Genomic DNA, 20,804 nt, shown 5'->3' on the forward strand with positions numbered 1-20,804 from the left:
CATGATGGCTACATTCAGACATACTCATGGCAGTGTCTGTGTCATTGACAGCTGCCAGACATATTTTGCCATATGTGCAAAGACTTGCTGCACTTGTCAGTGTCCATTAAGCCCGTGAACTCCAACACGATGTAAACACGTTAACCACACTGAGGGAGCTGCCCCTTCTCCTCACATACAGGAAAGGAGTGTAGAAAAAAATTTCTCTTCTGAATTGAGAATTGGTTATTCTAAAGTCTTAATATGCCTTAATATATATGCTCCTACACAGTGACATATTGATATGATAAGCAATTCACAATAGCACAGATTCAACCATTAGTTTTGGGTCGGCATTTTGTTGCTCCGGTGTTGCTTTTTCAGCTCTTTGACGCCATGATAGTTTAATGAGCTAGAAGTAACTTATATTTAAAGAAGAGCTGCATTTGTAAACTGTGTGGATGTGTGCTGATAGCAGTGAGTGTGTGTATCAAAACAAAGACACACACTTTCTTGGTGGGCTGAACCTCACAGCAGCCCACATTTTGTCAAATAATGGGATAAAAGTACTTTATTAAGTGACTAAGTTAATTTATCCATATAGGACATTATAGCATTTAAATCACAAGATACTTCACATCAAATAAAACAAACAAACAAACAAAATGAAACGCTACCTGAATGCGAGTATAAAAATATGAGTCTTTGGCTCTGTTTTGAATGAATCTGCTGGGCTCACAGATCATAAACTGGGGGGCAAAGAATGGGCTGCCATGATTACAAAGGATCTGTCACTTTTAGTTTTTAGTCTTAGATCAGCAGAGGTGTAACATGAGAATTTTGTATAACCAGATAAGAAGCTTTTCAGCAGCATTCTGCACAAGCTGTAGATGATGCATGGAGGGATTGTTTGAGGCAAGTGAAGAGGTGAATTGCAATAGTTTAAAAAAATAAAATAAAACAAAAATCTAAATCTCTGACTTGGATATAACAGGATGAAATGTACTCTTTCTTAACTGATGAAAACAAGAGCTAAAGAGATGCTTACAAACATGCAGAACCACTGACAACTCCCCACGCAAAACAACTCCCAGGTTTTTTTAATAGATTGGTTAACATAACAGAAGAGTGAACCCAGATTTTAAATAACAGGGTAGCAGGGGTGACAATTAAAACTTTAGAAAAATACTGAGGTTTAAAAGTGATATAAAGCTGAATATCATCAACATGCCAGGTTTTTAAAAAATTGTTGGTAAATGAACTTAAATGCCGATATAAAGGAAGTAAATACAGTGGGGTGCAAAAGTTTGGGCAACCTTGTTAATAGTCATTATTTCCCTGTATAAATCGTTGGTTGTTACAATAAAAAATGTCAGTTAAATGAAATGAGATGAGATAGCCTTTATTTGTCAGTTGCAGGTCTTTTGCCCACAACAGAGATGACAGACCTTGCCGACCGTACATACAATACAAACATCACATTGGGGAGACAGGTCAGGCTAGGTAGCGAGGGAAAAAAACATCGAAATGTGCAACACAAAAGGATAATACAGGAATGCACAGATATCAACACACCATAGCACAATAAACACAGACAGCAACATGGGAAAGTGTTCCAGTGTGTACATCTGATCTGGGACCGCTGCAATCTTCGACTGCGCCTCCAGCTGACCCGATGTCCACATCAGAGGGGAGGTAAGCGTTGGAGGTGGCGTTGGATAGGGAGGGTGATGCGTCAGTGAGTGCTTATCAGTATCAGTATATGTATGTGTGTGCGTGTCCATAGTTCAGCTGAGACGGTGTCCTTCACCCCGCCAGGCTAAGTAAACAGTCTTCCAGCCAACCCAGGTGGCCTTGCATGGAATGGGAAGGAACAGACTCAACACAGTCGTTATCAGGGAGTTTTTGTTCGGCTCCAGCCTTGAGCCCACAGCTGGCGCCGAAGGGGTAGCCGGATTATGATGGTGATTTTTCTTTTGCAAACAACTCATGAGAATTTCAAGCTGTTTTTAACACTCCGACACTGGTCTCTCAATCTCCCGTTGGATAGCCGTGAGTTTCTCCGTGATGTTATTAGCCGTCGATTCTGTGGTCTTGTCACTCTTTTGCTCACATAGCAGATTCTGAGACCTCACGACCGCAGCCAACTGATCCGAGATGTAATCCAGCTTCCGCCCAGAGATGTTGTTCTGAGTTGATTCTTTCCTGATGTAATCCAACATACATACGCTCAGAGGTCTTGTTCTGAGCATTCACTGCAGTCGTAAGCGCCGCCAAGCTCTTAACCATGCTGCCTTCAGCGAGCCCTTTCTGAGAAGTCGCACCTGTCGTTCCAATCCCAGCGGGCAGCCTTGTGGGGGTTTGAACAGCTGGTTCTGCTCTCTTAATTCTCCGATAAGCCAGGGCCAAGCCAGCTCCGATCAGCAAGAACCCTGTTATCATGGGTCCGAATAGGTAGATATCTTCAGCGTCCTCGATCCCACGATCCTCTGCCACCCGTCCATCGTGTATCCGGCAGGGAAAGTCCCTCCAGGGCACTCGGGCTCTCCCGAGCCCAGACTTCTCGTCAAAGGGTGTCAATAGCATTCAGAGACCAGTTGATCAAATCCATAATTCTCTTTTAGGTTATTGACACAGACTGTGAGAGAGTGTTCCAGGGAAAGTAGTACAAAAAAGACACGAGACTAGACAAGGACATAAGAACTAGCAGGGAAGATAAGGGAGAGGAGAAAAAGTGCGTCCGCCTCCTCCAAGAGCCAAAGAAAGAATATATCATATAGGAGACACACACACAGTGATATTTGAGAAGTGAAATGAAGTTTATTGGATTTACAGAAAGTGTGCAATAATTGTTTAAACAAAATCAGGCAGGTGCATAAATTTGGGCACTGTTGTCATTTTATTGATTCCAAAACCTTTAGAACTAATTATTGGAACTCACATTGGCTTGGTAAGCTCAGTGACCCCTGACCTACATACACAGGTGAATCCAATAATGAGAGAGTATTTAAGGGGGTCAATTGTAAGTTTCCCTCCTCTTTTAATTTTCTCTGAAGAGTAGCAACATGGGGGTCTCAAAACAACTCTCAAACGATCTGGAGACAAAGATTGTTCACCATCATGGTTTAGGGGAAGGATACAGAAAGTTGTCTCAGAGATTTAAGCTGTCTGTTTCCACAGTTAGGAACATATTGAGAAAATTGAAGACCACAGGCTCAGTTCAAGTTAAGGCTCGAAGTGGCAGACCAAGAAAAATCTCAGATAGACAGAAGTGACGAATGGTGAGAACAGTCAGAGTCAACCCACAGACCACCACCAAAGACCTACAACATCATCTTGCAGCAGATGGAGTCACTGTGCATTGTTCAAGCATTCGGTGCACTTTACACAAGGAGATGCTGTATGTGAGAGTGATGCAGAGGAAGCTTTTTCTCCACCCACAGCACAAACAGAGTCGCTTGAGGTTTCCTAAAGCACATTTGGACAAGCCAGCTTCATTCTGGAATAAGGTGCTGTGGACTGATGAAACTAAAATTGAGTTATTTGGGCATAACAAGGGGCGTTATGCATGGAGGACAAAGAACACAGCATTCCAAGAAAAACACCTGCTACCTACAGTAAAATATGGTGGTGGTTCCATCATGCTGTGGGGCTGTATGGCCAGTGCAGGGACTGGGAATCTTGTCAAAGTTGAGGGACACATGGATTCCACTCAGTATCAGCAGATTCTGGAGACCAATGTCCAGGAATCAGTGACAAAGGGCTGGATCTTTCAACAAGACAACGACCCGAAACACTGCTCAAAATCCACTAAGGCATTCATGCAGAGGAACAAGTACAACGTTCTGGAACGGCCATCTCAGCCCCCAGACCTGAATATTATTGAAATCTGTGGTGTGAGTTAAAGAGAGCTGTCCATGCTCGGAAGCCATCAAACCTGAATGAACTAGAGATGTTTTGTAAAGAGGAATGGTCCAAAATACCTTCAACCACAATCCAGACTCTCATTGGAACCTACAGGAAGCATTTAGAGGCTGTAATTTCTGCAAAAGGCGGATCTACTAAATATTGATTTCATTTCTTTTTTTGTGGTGCCCAAATTTATGCACCTGCCTGATTTTGTTTAAACAATTATTGCACACTTTCTGTAAATCCAATAAACTTAATTTCACTTCTCAAATATCACTGTGTGTCTCCCATATGATATATTTATCATTTTTTTATTGTAACAACCAACGATTTATACAGGAAAATAATGACTATTAACAAGGTTGCCCAAACTTTTGCATCCCACTGTACAATGAATGAAAATGGGGCCAAGAACAGACCCCTGTGGAACTCCATGTGAGAGTGGCAGAGTGATGATTTGTAAGTTGATGTGGCAATGGAGACACTTCTATAAGCATTAAAGTGAACTGTTCAAATGCTGGACCAGACTTGCTCACCTGCTGTTTCAACCTCTTGATCAATACTTGTTGGTCAGTATTGTCAAAGGCTGGGCTTAAATCCAACATCACTTCAAATGAACTCTCCTGAATCCCTGAACATCAACAAATCGCTTGAGAACAGCAGGCTCTGCCAAGGGACCTCTATGGAAACCAGACTGAAACTTTTAGAGAAAGTTCAATTCTTCCAGAGAACTGAAGTGCAGTTACCTTTTATTTTTAACACTTTTGCAATAAAAGGGAGTTTTGAAATGGGCCTAAGTTGTTCTCTGAGGGTTGTATGTCTTTTGGAGCCAACTTTAAGTGGTCACTAAGCAGTTTTTGGTACTTAATGGGTTGGCTTTGTGCTTTGTTTATCTAACCAAAAGACTGCCACTCGCTTATGCAAAGTTAAAAACATAATATGCCTTAATATAATGTAACTTAATATATAATGCATAGTACATATAACCTACCAGATCATATCAAGGATGATTGCTGCAGAGATCTTCATGGAGCCCTGACATTTCCAATACATAATGCATGTTTGCATCTCTAATGTCAAAATCAAACCAGGTTTCATATACAGCTACATTGGTGTAATGACACAAATGTAATCTAATTACTTTTTTTTATGTCTTGTAACTTTCAAGCTCTCATTACATATAATCATTGTGTCCCCAAACACTGTCAGCCGCTCGCTTGCACCATCCCTCCCTGTAAGCCTAAATAAAGACCTCTTCACAAGGGTACTCTGCCTTTTGAGCATTGTGCACAGAAGTACACACATGCAGATTTTCACTCGTGCATGCACTGCATCTACTGATGCCATTAGGACCTCCAAATAATAGCTGCACTAATGAAGTGAAGGGTGCATCGGTGCAGAATAGAATTGCTTTTGAAAGCGATTGAAGAGGTCTGAGCTGCATCATAGCGATGAGTCAAATAAAACCGGCGAGGGAAATATTTATCATATTGCTCATTTGGATGCATCCAGTGTTCAGGATCCTTCACATGCTCGGGGGTAACGTGGTGTACCTCTCAAGAGTGTGTGAACATATGCATGCCTGTGCTAGCCTGCACAGATGTGAATCAAACTGTAAGGGTTTCAAGCACATTTCTTCTCTGTTGTTGTGTCTGTCTTTGCATTTTTGTCTGTTTTAATCACTGAGCTGGCACAGGGACAGACAAAGGTTCAAGCTGAGTGTAGATTAAATTAAGATACAGTTCAAGGGGACTGCCTGAAGTTCAGATGTGTGCACGGATGCATGCAGGTCTAGATTAAATTAAGATACAGTGTTGGGAAGCTGCATTATACTGATGAGCACATGGGTACTTGTGTGTTTTGCCATGCAAATGCCAAGCAGTTGAAATGCCCTGCCAGTGACGTTCTGTTAGGCTCAAAAGCCTGTGGCAGCATTTGTCCTCTGTCCTTTGTACCGTGGTAAAAGACCACTCTGCCCTGTCCTTGCCTGTATAACATTATAACAGCAAGAGGGGGCAGAGCTGACTCCTCCTGAGCTGTGTGAACCTGCCTCCTTTAGATCACTGAAGACACCAATCCTTGTTATTTAGGTTTTGCTGGTTAGATGCAGTGTTAAAAATCCATCTTCTGCACATGTGCATTGCCGTGAGTTATTGTTTTCATTACATGACATGTTTTCAGTTTGAATGAGTTTACCAAATGATTAAAAATGTTATCACCTCTTTATAATTTATAGAGAGATTATTCCTTATTTTCTAATCCACAAAAATCTAATACTATAGAGTGATTTTAGTGTTGTAAAATGTGAACACTAGAATTTGAAGATCCGACTGTAATGCTGCATAAAAGCTGAGAAAGGATGCATGGAGGTTGATTGCTGCTCAAAATGAGTTAAAACACATTTGCAGCAGTAATCAGCAGGTATAATAAGAGCTATAGTACCAGTAATTGAAGCCACAGTGACGATCCTCTTAAAATGTTGCCTTGTACATTGTCGTTCTGAGAAATAAATGGGCAGATGCCTCAGATTTGGCACAGTGGTTATATGTAGAATCACTCTTAATCATGACTTCATGACATTGCAAAAATGCAAAACCTTGCTTGCTCTACATTATGAAGAGTGGGAGCACATTCTTTGGTCTGATGAGACCAAAACAGAGGGAGGGGAAAGGAAAAAAAGTTAATATCGGATGCACTACAAGACGTTTTGCTCGAACCTGACCAGAGCTACCACTGTGAACACATAGTCCTGACACTGAAGAGGTGGGAGTGCGATGATATGGTGCTGCGTGAGTGCAAAGGGTGTTAGAGAGATGACATTTATAGAGGGCATCACGAACATGGTTGACGAGATGACTCCAGGAGCCTGGGAGAGGAGGAATATTCCAGCATGATAACGATCCAAAGCACATGGACAGAATTACATAAGAGTTTGTCTAAATGAATAAAATGAAAAGTGTAATCTGTTAAAGTGTTCCTTCTGATGCGAATCCAACAGCACACCTTTGTAGTATTTCAGTGAGAAAGGTAAAGGGACACAACCCCTGCAGCAAAGGACAGGCTGGGCAAAAATTGTCACTGAAAAATGGCAAGACAAACGTCCTCCACGCCAAGAAGGATCAAGTCTACCATCATAATATAGCTGGAGATGCACAATATTGAGAAATGAACAGATTCAGTTATTGAAGCTGTGCAGACTTCTGTTGCTGGTGTTCTTTTGTATGATGCAGTCAAACGAAACTGTTAGTTTGGATTTTGAATAAATCCAAATGTCCCGTTTGAAAGCTTGAAAGTAGTGCAACTGTTGTAAGATGATATGATTTTGAATCATTTGAATTTGAAGTTGCTGCACAGGGGTGTAGTCACTTCTGCTGTGCACTGTACTCCTGAGTGTCTGAGAGGAGTCAGCAGCTACAGTAATATGTGACATATAAAGCTGTTGTCAAATCAAAGCTGTTGTGTAATAGCTTTTTTTTTTTTTTTTTTTTTTTTAAAGCACTTTTGACAGTATTTCTCCCTGGTGATATTTAATGTGCCGAATGGCGTCTGGTGACCTTCAACCCCCGTATGACTGGGTTTTTATTTTTGTTGGTTTTTGCACAGTACCTTAGGTGGTGATAGCGTCTGTCTTGCAAATCCGAAATGCTGCAAACCGAGCCAGTCCCAAATTATTTTTAGGGTCAGAGTCATCCTCATTCAGTGTAACATCACTGACGGCCTCCTCCTCCTCCTCAGCGGCGTTCGTGCCTCTCGGTTGGCTCGCTCCCCTCTGACTCCTCGACACCGCCTTGGATATTCACATTCTCACAAGTTTAATTGGTTGTCTGTAAGATGAACCAACTGTGAAGCCTAATCAGTGTGATAATAGGTTTCTTATCTTTAAATTAACACAACAATTTTCACCTTATTTGTGCGCTTCAATTGCATATGTGGCATTCATCAACCTGCTCATTGTGGTCAGTCGCTTAAGAGTGATGACAGTGAAGTTCGGAGTGAACTGCGGACAGTTAAATGCATGTACGTGCGTTGAGAGGCGGAGCGGAGAGATGCTTTAAAAAGGATGGAGCAGTGCAGTCCAGTGAACATTGCCATATGTTCCTCCTCATTACGGGGGCTTTAGAAAGCAACGGGGCTGATAAAACAGAGCAGTTGATGGCGGTCTATGGATGTTAACAAATTATTTTGCTTGGAAGCACTTCATTTAAAAGTCAGACTGTTTTTTGGCTGATACCACAACATCCTTGTTGTGAAAACCCCCCCCCCCCCAAAACTGTAGTGGGTTTTAGCAAACTACACAATCTTACAGGAAAACCTGGATGTTTAAAAAGTGTTGACTTTAAAGGAAAAGCTTGAGACTTGAATTTAACCTCTCTTAGGCTTATTGTAAGTTTGACATCCCTGCCTTAGAGGGAGAAAAAAGCATGGCTGCAAACCCCTTTGACATCATGAGCCACGTACAGTACCAAAGAAACTAGTTTTACTATGCATTAACTACCCACTGTAAACGACTGAAATGTAAATAGTGAAAAAACAAACAAACAATAAAAAACGGGCACTTTTAAAGGGATTTTTATTTTGTAGGATGAATAGGAAGTTGGAGATTTTTATCAGCAGGAAAAATTAGGGCTGGATTGCGGGCTTTGCTGTGGCGATTATGACACCCCTGCCCTAAAGTATCAGAGAAACAAGGAGTTGCACTTAACAGCGTCCAAGCAAAAGCCTCCTGTTTTCTGTAAAAACACTTCTGAGTTATGGACAGAATTAAACGTCATGGGACAACCATTTAGTTATTTAGCCTGTGACTGTTGTTACTGTGTTCAACCCCAGCTCTGATTATCACATCTGAATTTTAACTTGGGTCAATAAACCTGGTCCATTTTGAACTTTAAATTTCCTCCTTACTACGCGCAAAACTCTGTCTTATCTGACTTTATTCCACGAGGAGGATTCCCCTTGATCACCGGTTATTCTCAGTTAAAGATGATATTTCTCCAAAATTCAAATAAGAGCTGTTTTTGCTCCAAGGATTTTAAGGGCTTAAACCTGATCACAGACCTCTGTGATCAAGCGGAATGTGAAGTTTTGTGCATGTGTGACTGTGTTACTTTGATAAACAACATTTTTTTGGGGGGGGGGGGAAGAGAAAAAAAAATCTAATTAACTTTTACAAACTATCAGATTATTTCCTCTTTGTCAAAAGTAAGAGACTTGATGAGGCGCCAACAGCAGGAGCTAATGCGCTGGCACTTGGCAGACACTGCTTCTGATAAGAGGCATTCTTGCTCTCAATCTGTTCGCACTCTTCTTCATCTTGTTCTCTCCTCTCTGTTTTCTTCACTGCAGATGTGACTCAGAAAACCGTTACCTTGGCAATCCACTCAGAGGAACCTGTTACTGTGAGTAATTCTCCGCTGGACAGCTACTTGCTGGAGAGACAGCTCATATGCACTCACTCTCACAAACACACACCTTTATTATTCTTGGCGATTCTGTCTCTCTGCCTCTCTCTCTTTCTGTCTCCCCTCTCTTTCTCTCTCTCTCCCCTCTCTCCTTCCACTTCCACTCTTCCACCCAGGGCAGATGGAGCATTTTAGCACTTTGGCACCAGGGGCGCTTCTTCGGTGACAGAATGACTTGTCGTGAAAATGTCAAGTGCATCAGAGGGAGTGAGTGATTGAGCTAATCAAGGAGACGGAGGAGTAAAAAATTCTCCACTTGTCTACTCAATCACGCACCTACTCATTTATTCATTTAGAAAGTTGACTAAATGATAGATTTTCCTTTCACTTAACAAGTCAAACTATCAGTGTGCGTATATGGAAAAGGAGCTCGAATGACACAAAGCTGACACCCAGCGCCGAGTGGTAGCACATCTGTGCCCCCCTTCCTGTGTATACTGTACACGCTGGTGTGTTTGTGCGTTTATTTGCATGATGTCGTGTCCTTCACGGTCCTGCGGTACTTAGTGATTTGTTATCTGCCTTTCAGCACTCTGCTACTGACAACAGAGCCTTTGCCAAGGTTTTGTCCCTTTTTGAAATGCCACAGCCTGACAACAGGCTCAATGGGGGGAAGACAGGAAACTAAAAGCCTGAAGCTTGTTTTAACCTCTGGACACCACTGGGACTTGTTCTTGAGCTTAGCTGTGCACTATTGTAAACATGGCAGTGCTCACTATCCAAAAGGCCACTGAGCATAGATTAGCACTTTGAACTCATGCGACATTATCCAGCTCCTTTGCAGTGTGTGTTAGTTTGTAGTTTGTAATTGAAAAATGCAGACCTAAATGTATCTCCCAAAGCCTTCTGTGGCTTTAATGCCATTTTACTATTAATATGCAGTTTTTTGGTTTTTGTTTTTAATCATAAGTCAGATCTTCAGGACGCTTATTTAAGCCTATAAAGAAATACTTTTTATTCTGTGGATTTACAGGACATCTCAGACTCTGGCCGGTAAATTATGTAATTTATATGCCAAAAAATAGCTCCTGAAAATTCGATCATCCACTGTCTTAGTACTCATGCCCCTGCAGTCCCCCAGGGGAAAAGTAAACAGCTGTGGTACAAATTTGAAAGGACACATTTAATAATAAAATATTTGATGCATGTATCTCCTTTTCAAAAAAAAAAGAAAGAGATAATTTAGCATTACCAGTGAAATCATCTGTGGCAGTTCATTAATAATAAAAACTTCATTAATCTCCGGTGAAGATTATTTACTCTCAGGGTCAGGTTAATCTGTTAGTTCCATGCTTGATTGCAGCAATCAGATTTTAGCCTCTAGCCTGTGGTGGTAAAGCTACATCTGCCAGCTAAGTTCTTGATGAAGCTGTCATCTACGTATGATGTACGGGACATGGGACAACATCTGAGTAATTTCTTTCCTGTCTGGTTTTCTAAACAGACAATCTCCTGATTGACTACCAGTTCACCTTCAGTCTCATCCAGGAAGATGATAATCACTACACTGCCATAAACTTCATGGCCTCGCCTGAGCAGGTAACTTCTTCAAGAAGAGTTTTCAGTGAGTCATCAGGAACGATGTTAGAGTTAACATGAACACAGCCCTCTGAGGCACTCACATTTAATTATGCTGGTTACTGGTCAGTTGTAAATTGTGCAGTATTTAGATGATTTCATAAATGGATTTATGTTTTTCATCTAAAGCAAACCAAGAATTTGGAAATGTCCATTAATGCGTCCAATAACTTCAACCTGAACATCACGTGGTCGGTTGGATCAACAGGTACTCTCTTTTTTTTTTTCCTTCTTTTTTTTTTATTATTAAAAAAAAGCTTTTCTCAGTACTTGAAATGTTTCTGGTGAGTTATTAGTCCCAGTCATTTTAGTATCCATCCTTTTTTTTATCCATTATATCTGATATTCAGGGTTGGAGGTGGCTGAAACTTATCCCCTCTGGCAAAGAGAAAAAGATGGGGTACACCCTGGACTGGTCTCCACTATAATGCATGGCTAACACAGCAAGACAGAAAACCATTCACACTTTTTGGCCAATTTAGAATCACAAATTAACCCAACATGCATGTTTTTGGAGTACAAGAGTACCCAGAGAGAAGCCATGTAGGCACAAGGAGAACAGACATAAGCAAGATTAGTAGTAGTAAGTTTGTCTCTCCTGTTCCAACTTCTTTGTCAGCACTTGGCCACAAAGGTCACAAATAGTATTGGGTATTCTCAGCAAAAGTTATGTTTCGTGAAGTCAAGAACCAAGGGAAAAAAAAAGTATCTTTCAGGGTTTTTTTCAGTTTTTTTTCAGTTGTTTTTGTGATTTGCGTGACAGAGGACATAAATGAATAGGCTGGGCCTCAGGAGGATATTTGGATGTTATAAAAATGTCCAACAAAACATCTATAAAACTTTCTCAGCATTCAAAGGTCACCAAAGCCAATATTCAAACTGACAACAATTTGTTGCTTATTTTTATCCACATGGACTCAGGCTGATTAGATGTCCTCTATTTATTCTGAAGTCTGTGACATAAAAGGTTCCTATTGTTCCCACATTCACAGCATTAAATTAAATAATGACTAAGATGCTTTCAAATTGAACCTAATTACAAAACAAAGCCCTTGTTTAATCAGTTTCATTCAATTTGAAAAAGAAAATGTATATAATAACAAATGTGATTAATACCATACAATCAGTGCTTTAAAAAAAATAAATGTATATACAGTATAATGTCTGTGTGTGTGTAACATTATGATATAAATATTAAAGTAATGATTTAGTCAGTCAATATAAGAGATATAACAGGAACAACAACGCGCCTTCTCTTGTTAGTGTGTACCATGTCACTGTTGAGTGGATATTATAGGTTCCCTGAGGAAAGACACCCAAGGACACTGCAGTCGTCCAGTGCCACTGTTTATCTCTGGCCTCCCCTCCTCTCAAGTCATCTGCCGCTTTCTCCTGTCCACACAGCACTGACATTTTCTAGCCACTAAGACACGTTAACCTCCCGCGCGCCTCGCCACCACCTTAACCTTTTTGGAGTAGCGTTATTAATATTTGAAGTTGGTTCCCCTTTCTCTGCTAAGATATTGTGTCTCAGAAGGAACGGGACCCTATTCACAATCGACGAGCGCGCGAAGCGCCTTTGGGTGGGGGAAGGAGAAGGGAGGGGAGGGGAGGGGTGATTTCAATTAAGATAAACGTGCTCACGTAGCCACAGTCAAGCTGTCATTTTCACTGCTTTTGTTTCAGAGCCGTGGTTTGGAATGTCAATGTTGAGAACCCACTGACATGAGGAAGAATAAGAAATGACTTGGAACGTTTAGATAGATGGAAGATAGAGTTTTAGTCCAGAATGTGTTTATATATTGATTTCATTAGGGATATCAAGAAGTTTGTATACACAAGACAGAAAATTTACGGTTTAGTGTTTAGCATACAGAATTTCATTTAAGGCACATTGCATCATCCTGTTTTAAAATGTTAAGATGCCACTCAGAGAAAAGCTAAAAATGGACACAAGCAAGAACTGATTGTTAACAATAGTGGATCTGAGCAGACCTCATGCAGACTTCATCTTCTATAGTTACATTAAGGCAAATTGTAGGTCTCAAACGACTTAATGTCCCTCTTTTAGGCTTTTCAACCACATCTAGAAATATTTAAAACATTTTTGTTTTACATAAATAACAATGAGTGTGTTAGATGTTTATATTCTGAACATAAACTCTTTAACTCTACAGCTGGAACAATCTCTGGAGAGGAGGTGCCCATCGTGTCCAAAACAAACATCAAGGAATATAGAGACAGTTTCTCATGCGAGAAGTTCACCTTCAGAAGCAACCCTAACATTACTTTTTATGTCTACGTCAGTAACTTCTCATGGCCCATCAAGATCCAGGTAAGAACTGCGTGTGTGACCTTGGACTGACTTATGAGAAGCGGATAAGACAGTGAGCTAATCCTCTCTTATGTGCTGTGACTGTTTTCAAAATGCTAAAAACACACATGAATACAGTATGTATGAATAAATCTATAAAAGAATTGACACAAAAACACAAAAAGAGCAGGAGCAGCCATCTTTGCACATGCAGAGCTCCATTGTCACTCTGGGTGATTTCGAGTGCACTCGATTGTAATTACACCTTCAATGAATGTGTGTTCATAGGTGCACAGCTGCTTTTTAGCAGGCAAAGGCAAAAAGCATTGTTTCAAATTTGTACCCCTCTCCCTGAATGGATCCAATTGAGGCTTTGATTGGTGGGCCGCTTGAAAATGCAACACTGAAAGATGTCTAGTCCATTTGCTTTTATCTACTTGCAGGAAAACAAAAGGTCTAGTGTAAAGGGATGGGGGATGGGCAGGGTTTCTTTGTAAGGAAAGCTTGCCCATGGACAGCACACACGAGGAGTGTTCTTTGACATTTTAGGGATTATAAATGTTGCTTAACATTTTAATTCTATAAATTGTAACTAAGCCTTAGAAACGCTCTCTCTGGAATATGCTAAGCTTGATATAAAGTACATTAGTACTATAATATGAAAGGTGTCACTTGTACAAACCCATAGAATTAACACCCGAATCTGCTGTCACCATGCAATTTAATACAACGAGATAACAATTGTCCCCCCCCAAATATCACACAATATCCATTTTGCTAATTAGTCCACTCCCAAATATTGATTTTTATATTTCGTCCTACAATTTCACGAGGTAAATGAATGGAACACCTTGGAGTAATAATATCTGTGGGGTCAATCCATCTTTGGAGGGGGCCTGGTAATAGTTTTCTATTAGATTTCCCAGCCAACAGTCGCTTATTTATTATGGACTAGCCCGGGCTGTACAGCAAATAGCTTCTGTAACAGGATAAGGGCTCTCTTTCTTTGCTTGTCTTCATGATGCATGGATGAGAATAGAGACCTGGATGAGATAAGACAGGATTTCTTCTTATGAGGGTTTGTATGTAAGGCCCAAACACATAAACAGATTTAAATATAGACTTGGATCGTAAAGAGCAGCTTTCATGGAGGGAAAATGTTGCCACCTAATCGTATCGTCAGCATGTTCCTCCATGTAATAAAAGGCCAATTGTAATAGAAGAATGTTCTCAGATGATGAAATTGATTGGCTGAGATGGATGAATTGAAACTGAATTAACCCTACACATATTGCTTTGACCTCATGTCGTGTGAAAAACAACTTTATAAGCACTAAATAGACATGTCCAATTTACTTAAAAGCCAGCTAACATCTGTGCACAGTGTGCTTTGTGAGTCATGTTAGCCATGTCAGTAAGCATCTTATTTCAGATCAGTGATTCTCATTTTCTACTTAATAGGGTTGGAAAAAGTCAAAGGTGGCAGAAGTTTGGGGGGTAGATGAAGTTGTCATTAAAGAATATTAGCCCCGTGACTCTGTTATGCTATATGATCATTAACGTACCCCTTTTTGTTTCCTGTGATATTGACATAGCCAAATATTTAGCTAACCACTACATTTCAATACAATCTAGACATATCTACACTAATAAATCAATGTGTAGGTTCAGCCACGCATCTTCTTCTTCTTCTTCTTTTTTTGGAAGACCAGATTAATTTGATTGTTAAATTAGCATTCAACGCAACAGATGTGACGCAAGTAATCCACGTCTAAAAGCACAATTCGTGCCCCGTTACCCAAACCAATGTGTTGCCAACCAGGGGCTCCAGATGACATTGTGTGTGTTTGTCTAAATGCTTTCAGGCTACAGTGCTTTCAAAACATCTACAGTAGATAATGACTTGTCACAATGATGTGGCCTGTTATATGTGATTTAGCTGCCAGGACTGTGCGTAATCTCTCTTTTAATGAAGATGAAACATGTTTCTGATGAAGCGTCATTCACTGCCATGTTGCCTTTTGGATACGTCGGCTATGGTAGAGAGAGACTGTGTTATTGCTGAGATCTGAGATCAATGGGTTAAATTTAAAAAATATCAGCATTGCGAGTTATTTTGGATTTTAAAATTTTGTATTTATTTTAATTTATGCATCTGAAAAGAAAAATGCTATTAAAAATATTGAACATTAACCTTAAGACACAATTACAAATTTAGGTTAAATTATACATTAGAAATCTTAAAATTATAACGCATATCCATGCGTTTTCTCTCATAGTAAGTCATTGCTTATCGTCTTCTTTCCATCCACTAGATCGCCTTCTCCCAGCACGGTGGCATTATGGATCTTGTCCAGTTCTTTGTTACATTTTTCAGGTAAGTGTATAAAACATTTATTTATTCCTAAACATGAACTCAGTCATTTCTTTTAGTCACAAAGCCTTGAGACTGATTCACAACAACCTGGCAACCGCTGGTCTCTAGGAAGCCAGTTGTCAATTGCCAGCAACTTTCACCAACCGCTTGTGAAAAAGTGATTCTACCAATACAAATCGTGGTTATGACAGCGTCACCGACTGGTTTCTAGGCCTATGAGACTGAAGCCTGTTGTTACGTTGAGATGGTTCAGTCTAAGAAAAACAGGTTAAATAAATAAGTGTATATAATAAGAAAAAGCTGTTGTTTAAAAAATTATTGAACCCCAATTAGTTTTGCTTTTCAGATACGTATGTTTCACTGTGAACGACTGTGTGAGCAAATAAGAGTTGAGCAATAATGTTTCCTAGCATAAAGAAAACTAATATTGAATGATGGTGAAAGAACCATTAATGCCAAATTATATATTTTAAGGTTGCCGTGACATGCATTAAACATCTTTTGTAGGGAAGTCCTCCTTTGTTCGGGTTGCCAGGCCACAACCTGGTATATATTAGCAGCAACAGAGCAGCAGGCTCAGTGAAAAGAGCCTTGGTTTTAAACTTGCCCTCCGCAGCCCACACCTGTCAGTCACTAAAAGCATCTGAGACATTATAAAATGAACTACACCACGAAATGGGCCTGACTGCATCTAAAAGCATTTCACTTTAAAACTACAGAAACTGGTCTTCTCAAATGTTACACAACACGAACTTTTTAAAAACTTTCTAATGGAAAAAAATGTTTTAACTGATTAATTTTATACTTGTGTTCGGTTTTATTTGATTTTTGCAATGCATCCCTACTATTTGGAAACAGGGCTGTAAGTGTTCTCCAGTCAGGAAACATTATCCACTATATCGTCACTCTCAGCTCTTCTCTCCTGGGCCTTACTGAGTTATGTGAGCCTGTTAGGTCAGTTCTGCTAACCGAATACATGTAAATGCTTCTTGTGTCTTCAAGGTAGCAATTTTCCTTTTCAAGTGCCAAATGAACTGCCAGTTACAATTTAAGTAGGTGCACATTTCTATGAAAGTGCCATCTAAATAGAAGGTGTGGGCGATCAAGATATGAGGACTGTTAATGATTTTTCATCCAGAGAGCTGCGATGAAAGTCTTTCATTGAAATGTTTAAAAGGAGTAAATTGGGCTGTCTCAAAGGTACATCAAAGTCTGAATAAGTTAAGAAAATGTGAGTATAATTGCAAGATTTATACTGTAAGTTATCCTAAATATTGCTATCTTTGAAAAGGTTCAGAAGATGTTCCCCACAGCCATACGTGTGGTTTCTGGTTACTGACCTTATAGCAAGAGTTGTTTTCTGTGTATAGGCGTTCATTTTTTGAACTTGTGCTGCCCAGAGTAGCTAAATGGACTAAAATGCTATGTGTGTAGGTGTCACGAAGGGAATAGAAGATCATCTTTGCCTAAGGCACCTGCCCATCATTACACAACCCACAATAACTTTCCCGTAAAGCTGTCACACAAACAGTGATCCTCTGCTTCAAGCGTATCACGTTACAGTTCAATAGCCAATTTCAGGAATCGTTGGAAAGAAAAAGAGAGGCTGATAGTTTAGTTTGTCTAAAATATATTACACACAAAAAACAGTTTTGAACAGGTTCACAACATGGACGCAACACAGCTACAGTTTGGTCCTTCTTTTTGTTGTTTCAGTATTTTAAAAACTGTTTATGCTTTAAGTATTTCTAAGATCCAGGATTTGTTTCCATTGTTAGAGAGGTGATAATAATTCTCATAATGTCTACATCGTCCTTCTGTTGTCCAGTTTTTACTGACCCATGAAAAAGGAAAAAAAGCCTTGATGCAGTGACAAACAGCTTGTTTTTTTTCTGAAGAGGGATGAAATCCGCAGGAAACATAATCAGCTTGATGACAAAATGTCAAATCACCCCACAGGGTTTCTAGGCCTCCTTGTATAAGAGGTAGAGGGCGAAGAAATGACAGCATGACTCTTCTTCAACTATGTTTATTCAGTGTTTACTTTACCTTTTCCACTGCAAGCCTTTTGACACCTAGTATTTTTCCATTATTTCCATATTTCTTCTTCATCTGAATTCATAAACAAAATTTGTGTACTTCACTTGTCTAAGTTGTAATCTAGTTAGCGTGATTACGCTTTGTGTTCTACAGCCAAAAATCTGTCTGGTCATTTCTGCCACATGAAAATCCCATTCAGACACTCTCAACCCCTTTTTCTGCCGCTCACTGTTATCTTCAAAGGTGTCTAAGATGGCTCAAGTACTTCTAAAAGAATGAAACGGTTTCAAAGCTTAAAATACATTTCATGTGTGACCGTGATATTTAAAGCAGAGTTTCACTTCAGTCAACGCTTAAATTTCACTTTACTTATTTTTTTCTTTTCCTGTTATCGCTTTCTTCAAACATCCTGGCCAATGGATCTCACGGGTGTGGTAATCTCAAATTTACACACATAACAAATTAGCCCACGATGTTGCAGCTAGTTTTGTATCTATGGTGAAATGTGCTTATTGGATCAGACTTCCTCTTGTAGAAATGTAGCATATCAAGTCAACATCTTACTGTTCCTATTGCAGCATTTCAAATTAAAACGGCATCGCCTTTATTCCTGTGCTTTAACACAGGTTTCATTTCAGTGATTAGAGAATAGCTAGAAGGAAATGTGAAAATATTTACCCTTATTTGTTTCAAGTGGATAAAATGTTCAAATTTCAGATTGTTCAAAGTAATTGAAGTAATTGATTAAATCAAATGTAAGCCAACACTAATACTTTCCACGAGCTTGCTTAGGTAAAAACACCATTTGGCATGTGTTCTTAATTAAAACAAAGCTAAAATGTCTCTTTAGCAGATAATAATCTTTACATTCTCATCTGTCACATGGATAATGAAGTGGAAGCTCTCAATCAGTCATATTTTTCTATCTCGGTAGAGCTCAGACCTTGCTGAATTTCCCTTGACTAATGTGCTGTCGGATTATTAATTGAAGTAATCAGCCAAAATATTCAGTCTACTGAGAAATGAATATTCCGCCTCTTCAAATCATCTTTCCTGTTTTGTTAACAGGAAACTTTGAAATTTTGAGTCTGTCCTGTTTTGATCACTGATAATGTCAGGAGTTTAATCATGTCGAAGCTACGTACTTGTACTGTAAGAAAAGCTCGCAAAATTTAGCTCATTGTTTTGCAGAATTGCTGGAAGTTGCACGGCCGCTTAGATTAGCATAAAAGGGCTAATGTGGCTTTGTCCAAACATGATAAAGCTTACTAATTAATAAATGATATGCCCTTTGTTTAGATAAAAAAAATAAACAATACGACAAGTTGTGAAGTGTTGCGCAGAGCTGGTACTTGAAGGATTGCCTACTCCTTTGACCCAAAGAGAGATTATGCTTTCAACAAGCTTGCAAGTAAAAATATAATCTGCCAGTTTTTTTTCTTGTGTCTGTGTGTGTGTCCCTTCCTCCCCCCCAATGCACTTTGACAATTCTACACAGTCTTTCAAACTGAAAGCAAAAACTTTCAGCTAAATTAAAAACAGCATGTCCTCGGTCACGGTGACATTCATTCAGGTTGCTTGCAACCAAAAAGGAGCTCTACTGTAGCTAAAGACTTTAAGTGATTTCATATGGGACTACCTTAATGTTGCATATGAAAAAATAGAATATTTTGCTGATATTGTTTCCTCTCTGTCAAAACAGTTGCTTTCTGTCACTACTCCTGGTGGCAGCGGTGGTGTGGAAGATCAAACAAACCTGCTGGGCTTCTAGACGACGAGAGGTAAGTCAATAAAACACACCGTGCTTACATAAATACACCTGACTTTAACAAATTGTGAATATGTGCAGCCGGTTGTTTATGCAAAAGCATTTGGCGTTTTAAGGAACGTGGGATGGCAATCACTGCATGTTGTTACAGCTTCTGTTCCAAATACACACAGCCCCTCTCTTCTCAGAGGCAGTCTGACTTCTGCTCTCTAGTGAAATCAAAAGGAAAGAGGGCAGCATTTGTTCTTTCTCTTCAAGACGGTGTCTGAAATCAGATTTGAAGAGTTGTATGGGAGTTGGCAATGCTGCAGTACCCACAGAGTGGAGAGTTGAGATCCGTCACTGTGTTATTTGTAAAATCAGGAGTTGGAGCTTAACTCGGATGATAACTGTGGTTAAAGGACTGCTTTCAGACTGGTAGATTGTGGTTTGATTACATTTTTTAATGCTTATAGTTCTGACCATTTCTTCATATTTTCCTCACCCCTCATATTTTGCTAGGGAAAATATATATACACATTATATATGGCAAAATGAGAGTGGGCACAATTCTAAAGAGTTGATATAACCACCTTCTTGTAATTTCTGTAAGTAATCTATGGGAATAGCTCGACAGATTTCTTCGAGGATATGCCAGAGTTCTTTGGATGTTGACTGCCTTTTGTTCTGCGAGAGAGCCTCCACTTTGGGGCAACCTGTTAACGCAGATTTTCAGTCCAGTTCTTGTGTAATTTGAGAGATCTCAAGCCTTGTTTGCCTTTGTTAAAAATGGCTTCTCTACAGCCACCCTTCCACCTCTGAGGTGGTTTTAGAAAAATACTACTTTATACCAGCTAAACTGGCATTTTATGACTTTGGCATTTACATAGAGAAAACTAAAGAAATTGGAGGAAATTTTCTTTTCTTTTTTTTTTTTTTGCAACATGCTGCTAGTAAGAAAGTGTCTAAAGATATAAAGATACAATTTAAAATTGCTTTGCTAAATTGTGTGTTACACGTGGATAGAAAATTGACTCACCCCTTCTGATTGCTCAGGTGTCACCATTAGGCTGATGATGGTACAGGGCAGGCTGTAAGGTTCTCAGCATGATGTTTAGAACTCTTTTTAGAGGGCTTTAGGCTATTTGATTATTTTGTCAGAAATACATATGATTAACAGTAAAGATGATAATTGTGATAAATTGTGAATTTAAGTTTAATGGCCCAGTGTAAAGAAGAACGAGAAAGGAGAAAGTGCAGATACTGTGAATGACCAAAGGAAAAGGTGGATATGAATCATTAAAATTCAACGTTGGAAAGATAGGGCTGAAAAAGACGGGGAAGAAGAAGGATTATAGATGAGATGATTGTCAGTGGAAATTATAAGAGAGGGTTAGAAGT

At 39.6% G+C, this 20,804-nt stretch overlaps 1 protein-coding gene across 1 annotated transcript in view; it reads left to right on the forward strand.

The window, feature by feature from the left end:
- The window catches only part of atrnl1b (attractin-like 1b), a 72,339-nt gene that overhangs the window by 29,812 nt on the left and 21,723 nt on the right, over nucleotides 1–20,804 (forward strand). Inside the window, exons 21-26 of the mRNA XM_084937680.1 lie at nucleotides 9,232–9,284; nucleotides 10,792–10,886; nucleotides 11,055–11,133; nucleotides 13,103–13,260; nucleotides 15,555–15,616; nucleotides 19,359–19,437. Coding sequence (XP_084793806.1) covers nucleotides 9,232–9,284; nucleotides 10,792–10,886; nucleotides 11,055–11,133; nucleotides 13,103–13,260; nucleotides 15,555–15,616; nucleotides 19,359–19,437 — 526 coding nt within the window. The remainder of the gene's footprint in view (nucleotides 1–9,231; nucleotides 9,285–10,791; nucleotides 10,887–11,054; nucleotides 11,134–13,102; nucleotides 13,261–15,554; nucleotides 15,617–19,358; nucleotides 19,438–20,804) is intronic.

Source organism: Perissodus microlepis, chromosome 8 (genome assembly GCF_051167445.1).
Source record: "Perissodus microlepis isolate ML-2025 ecotype Zambia chromosome 8, ASM5116744v1, whole genome shotgun sequence".
Taxonomy (NCBI): domain Eukaryota; kingdom Metazoa; phylum Chordata; class Actinopteri; order Cichliformes; family Cichlidae; genus Perissodus; species Perissodus microlepis.